The following is a 17,033-nucleotide window of genomic DNA, read 5'->3' as shown; positions in this document are numbered from 1 at the left end:
AACACAGGATGCATATTATCTACGCTGCATGCACAATGAATAGACAGCACTTTGCTTAACATTTAGTGAGAGATAATACGTTTCCTTTATTTTGAACAAGCCCCTCGTTAGCTTTTCCAACTGTTGACACATTTAAGATCCCCTATAAATTTTTATCAGATCTTCTTTGGGGTTCCCTATGACGATGGGAAAATTTGCTAATGACCCTTTGTCTTTGAGACTATCAGCCGACACTGAGACTCAAAATGATTTTTAATGTATAAAATCCCCTTAACAGACTTCTGTAAATTTTGATTTTTGAGCTGCTAAATTTTTGTATTTTTGAGCTGCATAAGCCAGGTAAATTTTAAGATCCTTAGGTATGCTCGAAAATTTATAAATGAATGACAGATTGGGTAGCATACAATCAAACTGATAAAAACAAAAAAAGTTTTTAAGCCGTTTGATTAATTGACTTGTCAGTTGTTTTCGCCGAGCAAAGCTACACTCAGGTATTTAAACCAGTTTATTTCTATGGTCATGTTTACAAATCCTAATAGACACACAAACGCGAGGCATATAATAGAGGCAGTCAACGTTGCCAACGCGGTACAATTTACCGTTTTTGGTAGGATTTAGAGGTCCTGGCACAATGCAGTACATTTGATAATTTTTTTGTACTATACTAATTTTCCAGTACATTTTAGTTTTACTTCTTTCTGACTCGGACATCTGTCCAAGTTTCCAAGTATTCCTTGTATGCCAAATTTTTAAACTGCTGTTCGGATAGTACAAAGTATTCTCTTGCGGTACAATTTTAGTAAAAAAACTGATACTGTTTATTTCAAAGCGTTGGCAACGTGGGGGATAGTCTTGTCATCAGGTAATACTTGACAACATTATTGAAGAAAATCATTTGGCACGACTTTATTAGGAGTAAGTTCCCAGAGGAAGTTTGAACTTAATACGTATTTACTTCAAACTTAATACGGATTAACTGTAAATATAGATGGTTTATTAAATGATGCCTTATGATTATTTTTCGATATGATTGTGATAATATTTTTCGCAGTTAGAAATTAAAAAATATAGCAGAAACATGTAAATAAATTATAAGACCTGTCTTGAGCTTCCATATTTATCTTCCATGGTGTGCTCTAAGTGTTTTTCTTACATCTAATGATAGCCAAAGAGGGATGTCAACCTTTTTCCGTTACACTTGATTGTGTCATTTGTTTATTTCTGTCATTGGTTTCAGAAATCAAACAATAAATTTAATATTTGTGCTTTATGTGATACAAATTAAACAATAAAAGTATTACTTTTGGAATAGATATTTGGAAGGGATAAATATAACAAAATATGGCAATTAGTCTTTCCAACAAGAAGCTCTTATAACTAAGTCAAAAAATAATAATTTGAAGCAATGAATAATTTTAATAAACAAATTAACGTCTAGCTTAGAGCTTAAGCTATTCTATGATATATACATTTCTTTCCAAAATTCGTATTTTCTAACAAGAGGTTACGATTAGCCTATATTATACTCAAGCAATCGCTTTTAGTCAGTTTACTGCAAATGGCTGTGTTTTACTTCTGCTAAAGCAATAAGGAAAGTTACAATTTCTACAAATTTTGGTTCATTTTCTGCACCTTCGTTATTTTTGAAATTAGTGGGCGCTTGTAAAAAAAAATAATAAAATAACAATTTTCCTAATTAAAAATTGAATTCCTTGTTTTTTCCAGTTTTAATTTTAAAAGGTATATGGTTGTGTACGTTTCCACTTAACCAATTTAGTTTTAATTTTAAGACGTATATGGTTGTGTACGTTTCCACTTAACCAATTTAGTTTTAATTTTAAAACGTATATGGTTGTGTATGTTTCCACTTAACCAATTTAGTGTTCTTGGTACTTAACACCCACTAACCCTCATAAATTTGGTTTTATCGAGCTTCGCTCACCATTGGCTAGAGAAGAATTTTTATCAGAGTTATTTGTATTAATAAAGATTTACCTTACTTGATTTTTAGGTTGACTCAAACTCACCTGATCTATCAGTGAATAACAGAGAAATATGAATAAATGAATAACAGAGAAATATGTGGTTAGAAGATAAATAGCAGCGAGAATTACACGCATCAGTAGGAATAAGAACGTATTAAAAATGACGGAGAAGAACCAGGAATTGTATGGTTAGCAGACACGCTAAACCAACTGTCAGATAGTGTCAAAATGGCAGTGAATAACAAGGAACTTTGCTGTTAAAGGACAGTGAGAAACAGAACGAGTTAAAAATGAAATTGCATAAGAGAAATATATAATGTTAGAAAAATATCACAATAACGATATAACGGTAATAACGATATTAATAATATAATGTTAGAAAAACAGCACCATTACAATAACGATATAGGTTAAGAATATCTTTTTAATTATTTTGTTTGTTTATGAGTGCATTTTATTACACGAGCAGAAATTTAATAACAACTCAAGAGTAAAACAAATATAAATCATTATCAATAAACATAGAAACCAAAAATGAACAGAAATTACAATAAATAATCAAGTCAAACTTACAAAGCATTATACATTTATTTACACACAAGAAAAAAAAATTCAATTGATATCAATAGTTTAGTTTCAATGTAGCTGAAAAAAAAATCCTGAAAAAAGACATGGAATAAATTGATTTGTCGCACATCAAAGATTTGGAATTTTAGGGAAGTTGGCTTTTCTGTTTGTTTTTTCTCTCTACATTTTAACAAATTTACAATTCCTGAATGGAGCAATTTTGGCGGTACGTTCTCAGAACAAAACTTAGCCGTTGACTAAATGTACCAAAAATGAATTTGGCAATTCAACGATAATGAAAGGAAAAATAAAATATTAAAGAGTCAACTGAACAACTTACCACCAACTGAAATCTGATGCACTTGTGAAGCTTCTACGTTTTGAGGCCTGGATGTTGGTTCATTCTGAGACTCTCCACTTTCATCATCACTCTAAATAAAAAAGCAAATAGTTAACAAATGCTATTATTAATTAAATAATTAAAATTTTGTAAGACCATTTACTACCAGTACTATTAATAAAAACACACCGTGCACAAAGCCACCCGAGGCCGACGCTACGCATACTACTCTCCACCCCGGTCTCTTCAAAGCCTCACACATCAATCCTCCCTTAAACCCCAATATCCTGACTTATGACCTCTTCCAAGCCTATTCGAGGAAGTCCGAGGAAGGCCTAGATGGTAACCTTTCTTCTAGTTATCCTATTGGCCCAGCTAAAATCCGCTATTACCATCAAAGCAGACCATCCAGTTGGTTAAAAGCCTTATACATCGATCTCCCCCCCTTTTAAAGCTTTAAAATCCTTTCTTACGAATACTCCCCAACTCGGGTTGAATAGGACTGATAATAGAGGCCCGGCTGAGCAAAGTAACAATAAACAAGCAAGTTACTAAAAAGCAGTTATCCTATTGGCCCAGCTGAAATCCGCTATTACCATCAAAGCAGACCATCCAGTTGGTTAAAAGCCTTATACATCGATCTCACCCCCCCCCCCCCTTTTAAGCTTCAAAATCCTTTCTTACGATCACTCCCCAGCTCGGGTTGAATAGGACTGATAATAGAAGCCCGGCTGAGCAAACTAACAAAAAATAAGCAAGTCTAAAAAAAGTTACTAAACCGAATTGCTCACTTCATGTTTTGGTTTTATCAACAGAATCAGTGAACGATAGAAAGAATAATTTAATACGAGTGCTGTGATATTTTTCTGTTATAAGCAGAGAAAAATAAACCAAAACACATCCAACATTTCATTAAAAAAACATAGTAAGTACAAATTTCCAATTACATTAACAAAGGAGGCGATGAAAGGAAAGAACAGTTTTAGATGAAAATAACTCCAAATTACTTTCATCTTAAGAAAAAATTGAAAATTATTTTTGTATTTTCACTATTATTGCATTGTTTGCCGTCGTTTTTGCAAAACAACACAGTGATTCTTGCATGTAGTATCAGTTCAAGGAAATCAAATAATCAAGGAGGTTAAAATACAAATCCAAATGTTTTTTGTATTTATTTATTAATACCAAATAAGGTAAGCTTTCAAGCTTGTCGCACTGAACATAATAAAAAGTGGTGACAAAGCTGACAACATAATACACACATACAAATCTATGAAAAATAACAAATACAACACTGACAAATAATACTATAAATGATTTAAAAATGATTTAATGTGAAAATGTGTTTCTGCTAGTTTTGTTTTGAATCTGTTTATATTATCTGTTAAAAATGTTCAGGTGGAAGGTCATTCCATGGCTTCCCCACCCTGCTGAAAAATGAATGTTGGCCTATTTTCCCGTTTGAAAGTGAGGGGTACAATTTGAAAGTGAGGGGTACAATTTATGTTGGTGATATCGGGTCCTGTTAGTGTCATTAAATGTGAAGAACTGTGATGTACTTATATCAATGCCTTTGATAATAAAGAATTTTTACGAAATTCTTTTTTTTTGTGTGTTCGTTTTTTTGTGTGTTTTTTTTTGTGTGTTAGGGGCATATAAATTCTTCAAGACGGCAAAAACTGTGCAAACTATATGAAAACTAAAAAAAAAACATGGGAGGAATTAAAAAATCCCTACGAGCTCCCCTACATACATGAGTGACAAAGGAGATAAAGGAAATAAAAACCTCAGGAGATGTAAACATCTTAACAGTGAAGAAACTCATAGATTTCTTGGTATTTCGACTACTACAGGCTTTTTTTTGCGACAATTTGGAATCTCGGTTGAAAATCCAGACTTTAAGAAATTATGCTTTTTGTGACAATCTCGATTGTCATAACCGGTTTTCCTTGACGAACCCATAGTTCAAATTGTTACTAGGATAATCAAAAAGAGTATCTTGTTTGATAACGAGATTATCGACTGAGATTCCAAAACCAACAGCAAAACTGAAAAAAATTGACCATAGGCAAGGGCGTAACCAGCATTATTGTTCATAGGGGGGGCACACAAAAAACTTTAAAAACGCATCATTTGTTTATTCGCATTTTTGTAACGTTTTTACGAATCGGACAGAACTTCAGAGGAGGGAGGGGCTAAAACCTTTAGCCCCCTCCGCTGGTGACAGCCTTGAGCATGGGTCATGATAAAATCTTCAGACTTTTTTATATTTTTCTTCACAAATGTACCAAATATGGTTCCATTGTTCCTTATATCTCATCCTTGGCACTTTTATTCACATTTACTATCATGAAAATGCTGTTCCATTGGCAATCAGGATCGTGAGTTGATAATCTATACCGTCAGTAAACAATGGGTTCAATTAGTTGGCTATTTCCTCTAATCTTACTTAATGTTTTAAATGATTAGAAGTTCTCGACAAAGAAAAAGCGAGGTAGTTCACAGCCATTGAAAAAAGAAAACAAATACAAATGTTACGGCCCAGAAGTTCAGCCACCCTAAGTAGAAAAAAAAATGCACGGTTAATAAAAAAGACAAACTTTAAAAACGTAAAATAAAAGAGAAGAAAATCTTTCTGAATTGACGACGAAAAGGCAAGTTAATACAAAATCTAATCGTGGTGATTACCCCTCACTCCTTATATTTGCAAAAGTGTTTTTTTTTTTTGAATTTTCAATGAAAAAATTGTATAAACAAAAATATTACCATCCCTCAATCCTTGATTTTGGAAAATAACTTTTTAAGCATCTTCATTGAAAACCCTGTGCCATTGAAATCCTTCTCAAATATAATAAATGTGATTTTCTAGTTTATCTCTTCTATTTAAATTTAATAAGTCATGTGAAAAATACCCCCCCCCCCAAAAAAAAAAAAAAACTGCCGTTAGCTCAAAAATTGGTTTAGGCTAATGAAAAACAAAATAATACTACTAAAGCAACCTACCTGACTGCTTTCAGATGGGGAGGGGGGTTGATGAGTAATCTCTGTTTGTTGGTTTGGGTTTGTTGCTGGTGCTGGAATACTTGCAACAGTTGCAATTTGAAAAGTTTGCACTCCATTTGGTGTAACAAATTGTGCAAGTTGCGGTGACGGAACCTGAAATCACCAGGAAATATGAACTAATAAACAATTTTAAACTAATTTAATATGACAAGAGTTATGTTCAAACAGTTCGTGGTAACGAACAGTATTAGGAGTGACCAATAGTAACCGAAACTCTAAAAAATGGAATTTTGATACCAATATTTACATCAAAAGAATGGAATTTCAATGCTGATTTCAAATATACAAGTTTCATCAAGATTAGCCCTACCTATCAAAAGTTACGAGCCTGAGAAAATTTGCCAATTTTAGAAAATAGGGGGAAACATCCCCTAAAAGTCATACGATCTTAACGACACACCATCAGATTCAGCGTATCAGAGAACCTTATTGTAGAAATTTCAAGCCCCTATCTACAAAAATGTGGAATTTCGCATTTTTTGCCAGACGTCAAATCACGGATGCGTGTTTATTTGTTTTTTTTTTTTTGTTTTTCCCCCAGAGGTGATCGCATCGACTCAGTGGTCCTAGAATGTCGCGAAAGGGCTCATTCTAATGGAAATTAAAAGTTCTAGTGCCCTTTTTAAGTGACTACAAAAATTGGAGGGCGCCTAGGCCCCCTCCCACGCTCATTGTTCCCCCAAAGTCACCGGATCAAAATTCTGAGATAGCCATTTTATTCACCATAGTCGAACAACCCAATAACTATGTCTTTGGGGACAACTTACTCCCCCGCAGTCCCAGTGGGAGGGGCTGCAAGTTACAAACTTTGACCTGTGTTTACATATAGTAATGGTTACTGGGAAGTGTATAGACGTTTTCAGGGGGATTTTTTTTATTTGGAGGGGATATTTAAGGGGGAGGGTTACCGGGGAGGACCTTCTCATGGGGGAAGAGACTTTCAATGGAGGGGGCGCAGGATTTTCTAGCATTATTTAAAAGACAATGAAAAAATAAATATGAAAAGTTTTTTCTACTGAAAGTGAGAAGCAGCATTAAAACTTAAAACGAACAGAAATTATTACGCATATGAGGGGTTTACCTCCTCGTAATACCTCGCTCTTTACGCTAAAGTATTTTTAGTAATTTCAACTATTTATTCTACGGCCTTTGCGATTCAGGGGTCATTCTTAAGGAATTGGGACAAAATTTAAACTTTAATCTCTAGAGCGAGGTATCGACGAGGGGTGAGCCCCCTCATGTACGCAATAAAAACATACGAATATAGAAGTTCGCTACGTAATTTAATTCGTAAGTTACGTATATTTTTTACTTATGGAAACGTTCGTAAAAAATTATAAGTTATAGTTGCCTTTTTAAGTAATCAAAAAATTGGAGGGCAACTAGGCCCCCTCCCTCGCTCCTTTTTTGTCAAAATCTTCCGATTAAAACTATGAAAAAGCCATTTAGCCCCAAAAAATTAATATGCAAATTTCGTTTTAATTATTTTTCTGCGGAGAGCCAAGATCAAACCATGCATTAATTCAAAAACGTCCAGAAATTAAACAAAAAAAAAAACAAGTTTTTTTAAATGAAAGTAAGGAGCGACATTAAAACTTAAAACGAACAGAAATTACTCCGTATTTGAAAGGGGCTTTTCCTCCTCAACGCCCCGCTCTTTACGCTAAAGTTTTTTACTGTTTTAAAATGTAGAGTTAAGAAAAAGAGTCAAATTTTAGCGTAAAGAGCGGGGCGTTGAGGAGGAAAAGCCCTTTTCAAATACGGAGTAATTTCTGTTCGTTTTAAGTTTTAATGTCGCTCCTTACTTTCATTTAAAAAAACTTGTTTTTTTTTGTTTAATTACTATATAGGACAAAGATTATATTTTAAAAAATGTTTAACTTTCCAAGGACTGTAAAATAAAATCTGGTCGTTTGGATCTGTGTAGTGAAGATTTTCACAATCACATCGGGAATTTTTTTTTTTAGTGAAAGACCTCCATATTTCAGCTAAAGTTGAAGTAAAAAATAATGCTCAAAACAGCTCAAGAAGGTACAGTTTTCTTTGAAAGATCAACAGATTCTTAATATTTAAATTTTTACAGGCGATGTCAAACCGAAATGACTAATTTTGTTAATTTAGTTTTACAGTTCAACGTGGCAACACTGCCTAGAAAACTTCATAATTTTGAAACAACCGAAAGGAAAATCTTAAAAAATCGTGGTTTCAAAATTTAAACTGCATTTACCAACTTTGGATTTAATACTAATCTACTGCTGGCTTTAATAACTAATTAGTAAATAGTTACTATTAATAAATAATTAATAAACTGGCTTTAATAATAAAACCACTAATATTAATCTACTTTAATATTAATCAAAGCCATTATTAATCCAGTTCCACTTTATGTTTCAGATATTTCCCTTTTACTCCTGTACTCGAGGCTGAATAATTTGAAGATGACCATTTTTTGTCAGAATAACTTAATGGCGAGAACCTGGCGAAATTAGAACAAATTAATAATTTAAAAACAGTTAATAGTTAGATACCATCAAACCAATTTGGCTTTAAAATTAATTTCTTACTCGCTTCAATAAGTAATGCAATAAAATAATCTGTAATTCATTTCTAATGGTAATCAGTTATAGTTAATTCTTAAATAATAAGTGATAAACTCAGTGAAATCATAATAATTTAACAATTAAAAAAAATTAGATTTCATTAATCCACATTGGCTCTAAAATTAATGTACTACTTGCTTTAATAAATAATTTAATAATTAAGTAGTAACCAATTACTACTAAACACTAATAACAAGTGATAAATTGACTTTAACAATTAATCAACTAATCTTAATCAAAACATTAATCTACTTATGTTTGAAGTATTTTACTTACACTTTGTACCTGCGGTTGGATAACTTGAAATTGACCATTTGGCGTCTGAATAACCTGATGTAAAGAACTTGGAGAAATCACTTGTACTGGTAAGTTCACTGTTTGGTAAACAGTTTGACCAGTTGCAGTGGACACTGGGATTTGAACTGGTATAGTTTGCTGCATGGGTATTTGTACAAAATTTTGCTGCATTGAAGCCTGTGGTCTCACTGTAATGGCCTGACCTAAGACGAATAAAATGCTGAATTAGCCCTTGATAGTCATAAAATACAACTTAAAAAAAATGCACACAAAGATATTGAAACTTCAATGACATAAAAATCCAAACAGCTTTTAGCCCCTGATCCTATACTAAGTTTATTCGCTCCTATATTAAGTTTATTCATAGCTAAAAATCGGGATTTTCTACGATTTTCCGATTCATGCTTGAACAGTATGAAGTTTTTAAGCCAGCATCAAAGTGGATGGGTAACTTGCACATGTGAAAACTTGCTTTAAAAAAATAACCAGCCCCATCTAGAGTTCAGCGTTTCCTTGGATTTTTTACAGCTTCGCAATTACTTCTTTTCCAAAACTGAGATCCATACTTATTATCCACTAATTTTGCCATTTAAAAAATATTTGCCTTATCATTACACCGGGGAAAGCCTGGAACCAACAATCACTATATGGGCATTTTTTTTTGTCGACACAAGCCCCAATTTTTGCTCTTCTAAGGTATCTATACTCTATAAGCAGTAAAATATTTTCGTCAGTGTTGCCACGTTGAACAGGGGGAAAAAATCAGCAAAATTAATTAGTAAAATTCGACAATGTTTATTATCTGCAAAAATCCAGACATTAACAAAACGCCGATTCAAGAAGATAACTACACTTTCAAAGGAAACGCCTTCTTAAACTGTTGGTGCCAAATGTGTCTAGTTTATTTTTCAACCGCATTTCTTTCTTTTTGTCTTTTACGTTTGACATCCGCTACCACCATGGGCGCAGGGAAGGGAGCATCTGCCCCCCTTCCTTAGAATTTCAAATTCACACTAGATATTAACGAGGACAATTTGTATGTTGGAATTTTTCTGTTGGATGTTCGCTGGTAGATGGTTGAAAAGCTGGAAATAAACAAAAATTTCCAAATATTCTTTCCGATATCGATATTTACGTTTCGATATTCAATATTGATTTTTGGTCCGATATATCAATTTTGATATTGAAAATAGCCTAATTTTGAGCTACTGAATTGAATTCTTAGAACAAGAAGCTGTTATCTAACCGTAATGTGATTTGTGTCAAATTTCTTTTATTGTGTTTACGTTTTCTGGAAATCGGAAGTAGGATACTGGGTTTATTATATTATAGTATTGCAAAAAGACAATATAAGTATAGTAATGCAAGAAGATTAATGCTGAAGCGAATTGACGATTTAAGATTTTTGGTGATTATTGATGAATAAATGTTTCATAAGGTAATAAGGTTCATCAGGTAAGATAGCTTCCTACTCCCGTGGCTACCACTAAAACTACATAACTGCGTTTGGAGATCCTTTTCATTAAAATTGAGCTCCCGATTTCCCCATAATTTATCCCCAGACAAGGTGCTGCCTACTCCCGTGGGTACCACTAAAACTACATAACTGCGTTTGGAGATCTTTTCATTTAAGTTGAGCTCCCGATTTCCCCCTAACTTTAATTTATCCCCAGACAAGGAGCTGCCTACTCCCGTGGGTACCACTAAAACTACATAACTGCGTTTGGAGATCTTTTCATTTAAGTTGAGCTCCCGATTTCCCCCTAACTTTCCCCAATTTATCCCTAGACAAGGAGCTGCCTACTCCCATGGCTACCACTAAAACTACATACTTCAACTTCGTTTGGAGATCTTTTTGATTAAAATTGAGTTCCCAATTTCCCCCTAACTTTCCCTAATTTATCCCTAGACAAGGAGCTGTCTACTCCCATGGCTACCACTAAAACTAAATACTCCAACTTCGTTTGGATATCTTTTTGATTAAAATTGAGTTCCCAATTTCCCCCTAACTTTCCCTAATTTATCCCTAGACAAGGAGCTGTCTACTCCCATGGCTACCACTAAAACTAAATACTCCAACTTCGTTTGGATATCTTTTTGATTAAAATTGAGTTCCCAATTTCCCCCTAACTTTCCCTAATTTATCCCTAGACAAGGAGCTGTCTACTCCCATGGCTACCACTAAAACTAAATACTCCAACTTCGTTTGGATATCTTTTTGATTAAAATTGAGTTCCCAATTTCCCCTAACTTTCCCCAATTTATCCCTAGACAAGGAGCTGTCTACTCCCATGGCTACCACTAAAACTAAATACTCCAACTTCGTTTGGATATCTTTTTGATTAAAATTGAGTTCCAATTTCCCCCTAACTTTCCCTAATTTATCCCTAGACAAGGAGCTGTCTACTCCCATGGCTACCACTAAAACTACATACTCCAACTTCGTTTGGAGATCTTTTTGATTAAAATTGAGTTCCCAATTTCCCCCTAACTTTTCCTAATTTATCCCTAGACAAGGAGCTGTCTACTCCCATGGCTACCACTAAAACTAAATACTCCAACTTCGTTTGGATATCTTTTTGATTAAAATTGAGTTCCCAATTTCCCCCTAACTTTCCCTAATTTATCCCTAGACAAGGAGCTGTCTACTCCCATGGCTACCACTAAAACTAAATACTCCAACTTCGTTTGGAGATCTTTTTGATTAAAATTGAGTTCCCAATTTCCCCCTAACTTTCCCTAATTTATCCCTAGACAAGGAGCTGTCTACTCCCATGGCTACCACTAAAACTACATACTCTAACTTCGTTTGGAGATCATTTTGATTAAAATTGAGTTCCAGATTTCCCCCTAATTTTCCTTAATTTATCTTTAATGATATATATTGCTGTGTAAACAATCAAATTAATTTCATTGTCCTTGGTACTTTAGAGCAGAGTATAGAAAACTGATAAAATTAGAAATAAAATTTCTCCTTCTACAGTGTACAAATTACATAAAAATAAAATTTTTCCGTAAGCCTTGACTGGTCTTTTCTATTCCCTATCCATTCCTCCTACCCTCAGCCTCCCTATTACCTGAAATTTTACAAATAAAAATACAACAATTTTCCTGATTTTTGAAGAATAATTTTGTTGAACCACAAAATCTCGATTTCGCTAGTACCAAACAAGTGAAATATTGGTAATGTTAACGTGCTACCTTGACATAAACCAAAAGAGAAGAGTAGGGATCATCCCAATAATCAGATGAAACAGTTTTTCGTCCCCAATAAAAATCGGTCAATTTTGTCTACGTTCATTACCTTTTCTCGCTCCGAGAATTTTTTTTTTTTTTTAAGCCCGTCCTAAGGATTGAGCCTGTTTGAACCTATGCATACTACGTTGAACAAGAAAGTCTTTGGAATAAGTTTTGTAGCTAGAATCAGTTGCGCCAACTCACAAAATTTCGGGGGGGGGGGGCAATACCCATTTTTCAACATTCACGACGGTTAAATTTTCCTTTTTTAGATTTTAAATAAATTTGCCGAAAAAAGTCATTTTTCAATGGAAATACCCTAAATAATACATGAAAGGAACTATCCAGTCCGTGCTTATATTACTACTACTAACAGCTCACTGCAGCACCGATCCGTCTGAGGCCAACAGCCAACGTCAAGCCGTCTGAGGCCTACGCCCGATTCGACCCTATGGATACACCCCTAGCTATTATAGTCATTCTTTTTCCCTCCCCCAAATTACCTGCTTGCATGGCTGTGTTGTGGAGAACTGTTGGTGATACCACGCTAGCTGTCGGTGCTCGGACTGTCGATCCTGTTTGTGAGTGACTAACATTTGTTTGTGTCATCTGTGAGGCCTGATTTGATGATGAGACCGTATTTGGAGCTGTAAGATAAATATTAAAATTAACAAAAATAAAGCCACAAGGTAAAATTACACTTTGAGCAGCACCCGACCACTGTAGGAGCCTAAAACTAACTTGAGACTAATAAGTTGAATTGCTTGATCAAGCTAATTATGGCCGTCTCTTCTAAAGAGGTCAGACAAGAAGATATTCTTCTACAGAACCTTATACAGAACCAGAACCGTCTCTTCTACAGAACCCACACGAGAAAATATTCTTCTAAAGAACCTTATACAAAAAAAAATCCAGAACCATCTCTCCTATAGAGCCCAGGCGAAAAAACATTCTTCTAGAGAACCGAAACCGCCTTTCTACAGAATCCGGACGAGAAAACATTCTTCTACAGAACCAGAACCGTCTCTTCTACAAAACCCAGAGGAGAAAATATTCTTATACAGAACCGGAACCGTCTCTTCTACAGAACCCAGACGAGAAGATATTCTTCTGAAGACAGAACCGAGACGAACACATATTTTTCTACAGAACCAGAACCGTCTTTTCTACAGAACCTAGATGAGGAAATATTCTTCTAGAGAACCAAAACAGTCTCTTCCACTGATCCCTGACGAGAATATATTCTTCTATAGAACTTTCTACAGAACCTCCTACAATCATGGGCTCAAATAACGTTTCTTTTGCTACACAAGAGCATAATATAAGTAACTTATTTAGATAGCAAGCAAGAATAATAGGGCTCCAATAACATTTTTCTTTCTACATAAGAGCATAATTTGAGTAATTTATTTAGGTAACAGGCTAGAATCATAGGCTCAAATGACGTTTTTCCTACTACACAAGACACATTTTTCTTTCTACATAAGAGCATAATTTTAAGCAACTTATATAGATAGCAAGCAAGATTCATAGGGCTAGAATAACGTTTTTTTTCTACATAAGAGCATAATTTAAGTAACTTATTTAGGTAACAGGCCAGAATCATAGGCTCAAAGTAACGTTTTTCCTGATAGACAAGAGCTATAATTTAAGCAACTTAACAAGCAAGAATCATAGGGATCAAAAAACGTCTGTCTTACTACATAAAAGTATAATTTTACTTCCAGTCATAGAACCTTCCACAAAAGCTTAAATTAAGACTTTATGTTATTTTATCTTATGGAGCAAATCTTGTTCCGTAACGTAATTGGTTCCAAGTAGAGCTCTACATAAAATTTTACGTTACGTAAGTTTATGTTACGTTACGGATAATTCAACGTATTGCAGCGTTTTCTACAAGCGAGTAAAACAGACAGAACGCCGTATTTTGGAGCAACCAAAAATATCTTTGTAACCGAAGAACCAAACGGGAAATCAAACAACCGAATAGGATGTATAACTAATAACCTAAAACCAGTAAATAATAAATAAATAACCATTAACAAAACCAAACGGCAAATCGAACATCCAAATGGGATGTATAGCCAATAGCCTAAAACCAGTAAATAATAAATAAATAACCATTAACAAAACCAAACAGGAAATCGAACAACCAAATGGGATGTATAACCAATAACCTAAAACCAATAAATGATATCCATTAACAAAACCAAATGGGAAACGTAAATAAAAAAAAATATCGAATATCCGAATTTAAAGAGATATGGCAAAAATCCTTTTTTTTTATATTATCGCACTACTCTTTTGGATTATCAGAACCAAACTGACAAATGAGGAACCAAAGGTTTTCTCTTACGCTATGAAAATTTCTCAAAATAAAATAGAAATTGAATCCGAATAGCTAAAACTTACCTAGTTTTACCTAGGTACCTAGCCCCCCCCTCCTGTTTCATTACTCAAAAGAGAAAGCATCCCGCGCTGAGTACTTAAAGAATAGCTTTGAGCACGTTCCAGTATAAATTTCAATTCTATACGTTTTTACTCCAAATTTAATAGAGATTAACTGCAAATCCGGAACGATTACTAACTAATGCCTTAATAGGCATTGGAATGATTATTAAAAAAGGAGCAATTTCAATGAGGAAAAAATGAAAAAAACGAGCTTTAATACCATAATACTAATTAATTCTCATAAATTTGGTTATTTACCTCCATTTTTCCCAATTTGATGATTAATGCGCAAAAGTTAATACACTAAAAATGTTAGTTAACCGACTTCACAAAAATTCAATACAATGCTAGTTCTCATTATCAAAAGTCCCTTAAAAGGCCATTGTGTTTGAGAAATTATTCTTAAAGAATTGGGAAATAGATTCAAAGCTTTTTATAAAGAGGGGAGGATCGAGAACAGAGCCATTACTAGGGTACCCAAGGTACCCCAAGAACAGAGAGTACCCCAGCCTCCCCTTCCCACTGCAGTGCCCGGGGCAACCTTTTAAAGGAAGTTCAACAATTAAACTTTGATTTAAGCAATTTCATTAGCAAAAACAAAACTCAATGTGACAACAAGTCGCAATAAAGCAAAACAAATGCTTGAAAAGTTACATCTTGGATATCACTCATGTCAATTCATCATACCTATCCAGAAAAAAAAAACACACTAGAAAATCTATAAAACTGAATTGATGAAAAAATAACAGAAACAAAAAATCTAGAAACTCAATAGACAATTCCAGGGCTTTTAGCAATGTTTTTAGCAACGCCATGAATTTTGTAGTAATAATAATAAAAAAATTGAAGTACCATACCTCAAATAACAGGTAGGATATTTAACATTTTTTCCCTTATGCTATTGAGGAATTTCTTTAAATAAAACTAAAACTGAACGTATATAATTATAGATTTTAATCAAATAAAATAGGGGAAAACTAGTGAAGTGAAATTAATCCAGTACCTTGAACATAATATTCTTGTCCATTTATCTCAATTGTAGATACCGAGGGTTGTATCACACTAAATGATATATTCTGACCAGTTGAAGTCTGGATTAACTGTCCACCCTAAAGAAAATAATTTTTGAATCTTTAAAATCAACTTTCAAAGTACATGTTGCACCCCCTTCCCGCCACAAAAGAAGGGAGAATGTAAAAAAAATTAGACTATTTAGGGATCCACACGGGTGTATGAATAGACACTTTGTCATTAAAAATAAAATACACTTTAATTGATATCGAATCAAACTTTAATAAATTTAAAGCTTATCCTCGACACACCACTGACTAAAAAATTCAGTTAATTTTTTTCTTTTTCTACTATTGGATTTTCTCTGAATGCTGATAAATGTGAGTTCCTCTTTTTTAAATCTTCAACAAAAACAATTTACGGGCTTTTGTATTGTGGACAATTTCCAACACTACCTTTAAGCTCCAGATTCAGTATTTAAATAGTGTTGTTAACAGAAGTAAACATAACCATAAAATACTAATGAACTGTGCTAAACCTACTGTGACTGCTCTGTCTTTTTTGCCTGGTTTATTACAATTTTCCCTAAAAAACATGAGCACTCTGATCAATATATTTTTAGTATTTGAGATATTTGCCTTATTTACCACTACAGTTTAAGATCACAAGAAAAAATGCAGAATTTTAATGTTGTAATGGCGAAACTGGCCCTTCTACATGAAGAGCTCTCTGAATCGGCTATTTCAAAGATCCAGCCACTTCATGGTCTTTCAAATTTCTTGTTCTAATTGATTGTTTTTGTTTTGGCTTCTTTTCTTTTTGTAATTAAAGAAAAAACAAGCTTTTCTTAACTGAAAGTAAGGAGCGACATTAACAGACATTGTTACGTATATGATGGGGTTCGAACCCTCGTCAATACCTCGCTCTTTTCGCTAAAGTTCGAATTTTGTTCCAATTCTTTAAGAATGACCCCTGAATCACATAGGGTTTCATTAGAATAAATAGCTCTTTTGAAAGTACTAAAATACGCCAAAAATAACTGGCTAATGTATGTAAAAGCATTAGTGGAGTTAACGAGATGAGAAACCTCGTTAGCTTTATAGTTGAATTGTCAATTAGCTCGATTTTCTATAGCACTCCGTTTACTCAATCAGGTATCACAAATAATTTCTTAACTATCTCTGTAGGAGAGGGGAGGGTTTCAAGAGTACTACCAGGACACTTTTCCAGGGGCTGGGGAAGTACTACAACGAGTTTCGTTTTTACTAGGGTTTAAACAGAAGCGTTTCTCTTTTTCCTCTTTGAATCCATTTTTAATTCTCTTCTTGTTCCTCAGAGAGGCTAACACCCCGTAGCAACTTTTGGCACCACCACGGAGGGGTTTGAAATGGAGTTAAAACAGTTTAGACCCAAATTATTAATCAGTTGATGAAGTCATCTTTAAGGTAAATAAAAGCGACATAAAAACAAATAAATACATGT

At 33.9% G+C, this 17,033-nt stretch overlaps 1 protein-coding gene across 1 annotated transcript in view; it reads right to left on the bottom strand.

Moving 5' to 3' along the window:
* Positions 1-17,033, bottom strand: part of LOC136033946 (transcription factor Sp3-like) — a 47,087-nt gene that overhangs the window by 15,700 nt on the left and 14,354 nt on the right. Inside the window, exons 3-7 of the mRNA XM_065714968.1 lie at positions 15,544-15,649; positions 12,593-12,736; positions 8,832-9,055; positions 5,896-6,048; positions 2,893-2,983 (exon numbers count right to left, since the gene is read on the bottom strand). Coding sequence (XP_065571040.1) covers positions 2,893-2,983; positions 5,896-6,048; positions 8,832-9,055; positions 12,593-12,736; positions 15,544-15,649 — 718 coding nt within the window. The remainder of the gene's footprint in view (positions 1-2,892; positions 2,984-5,895; positions 6,049-8,831; positions 9,056-12,592; positions 12,737-15,543; positions 15,650-17,033) is intronic.

Source organism: Artemia franciscana, chromosome 12 (assembly GCF_032884065.1).
Source record: "Artemia franciscana chromosome 12, ASM3288406v1, whole genome shotgun sequence".
Taxonomy (NCBI): Eukaryota; Metazoa; Arthropoda; class Branchiopoda; order Anostraca; family Artemiidae; genus Artemia; species Artemia franciscana.
Note: the sequence above shows the minus strand (reverse complement) of the source record. Positions and strands in the feature narration are given on the sequence as shown.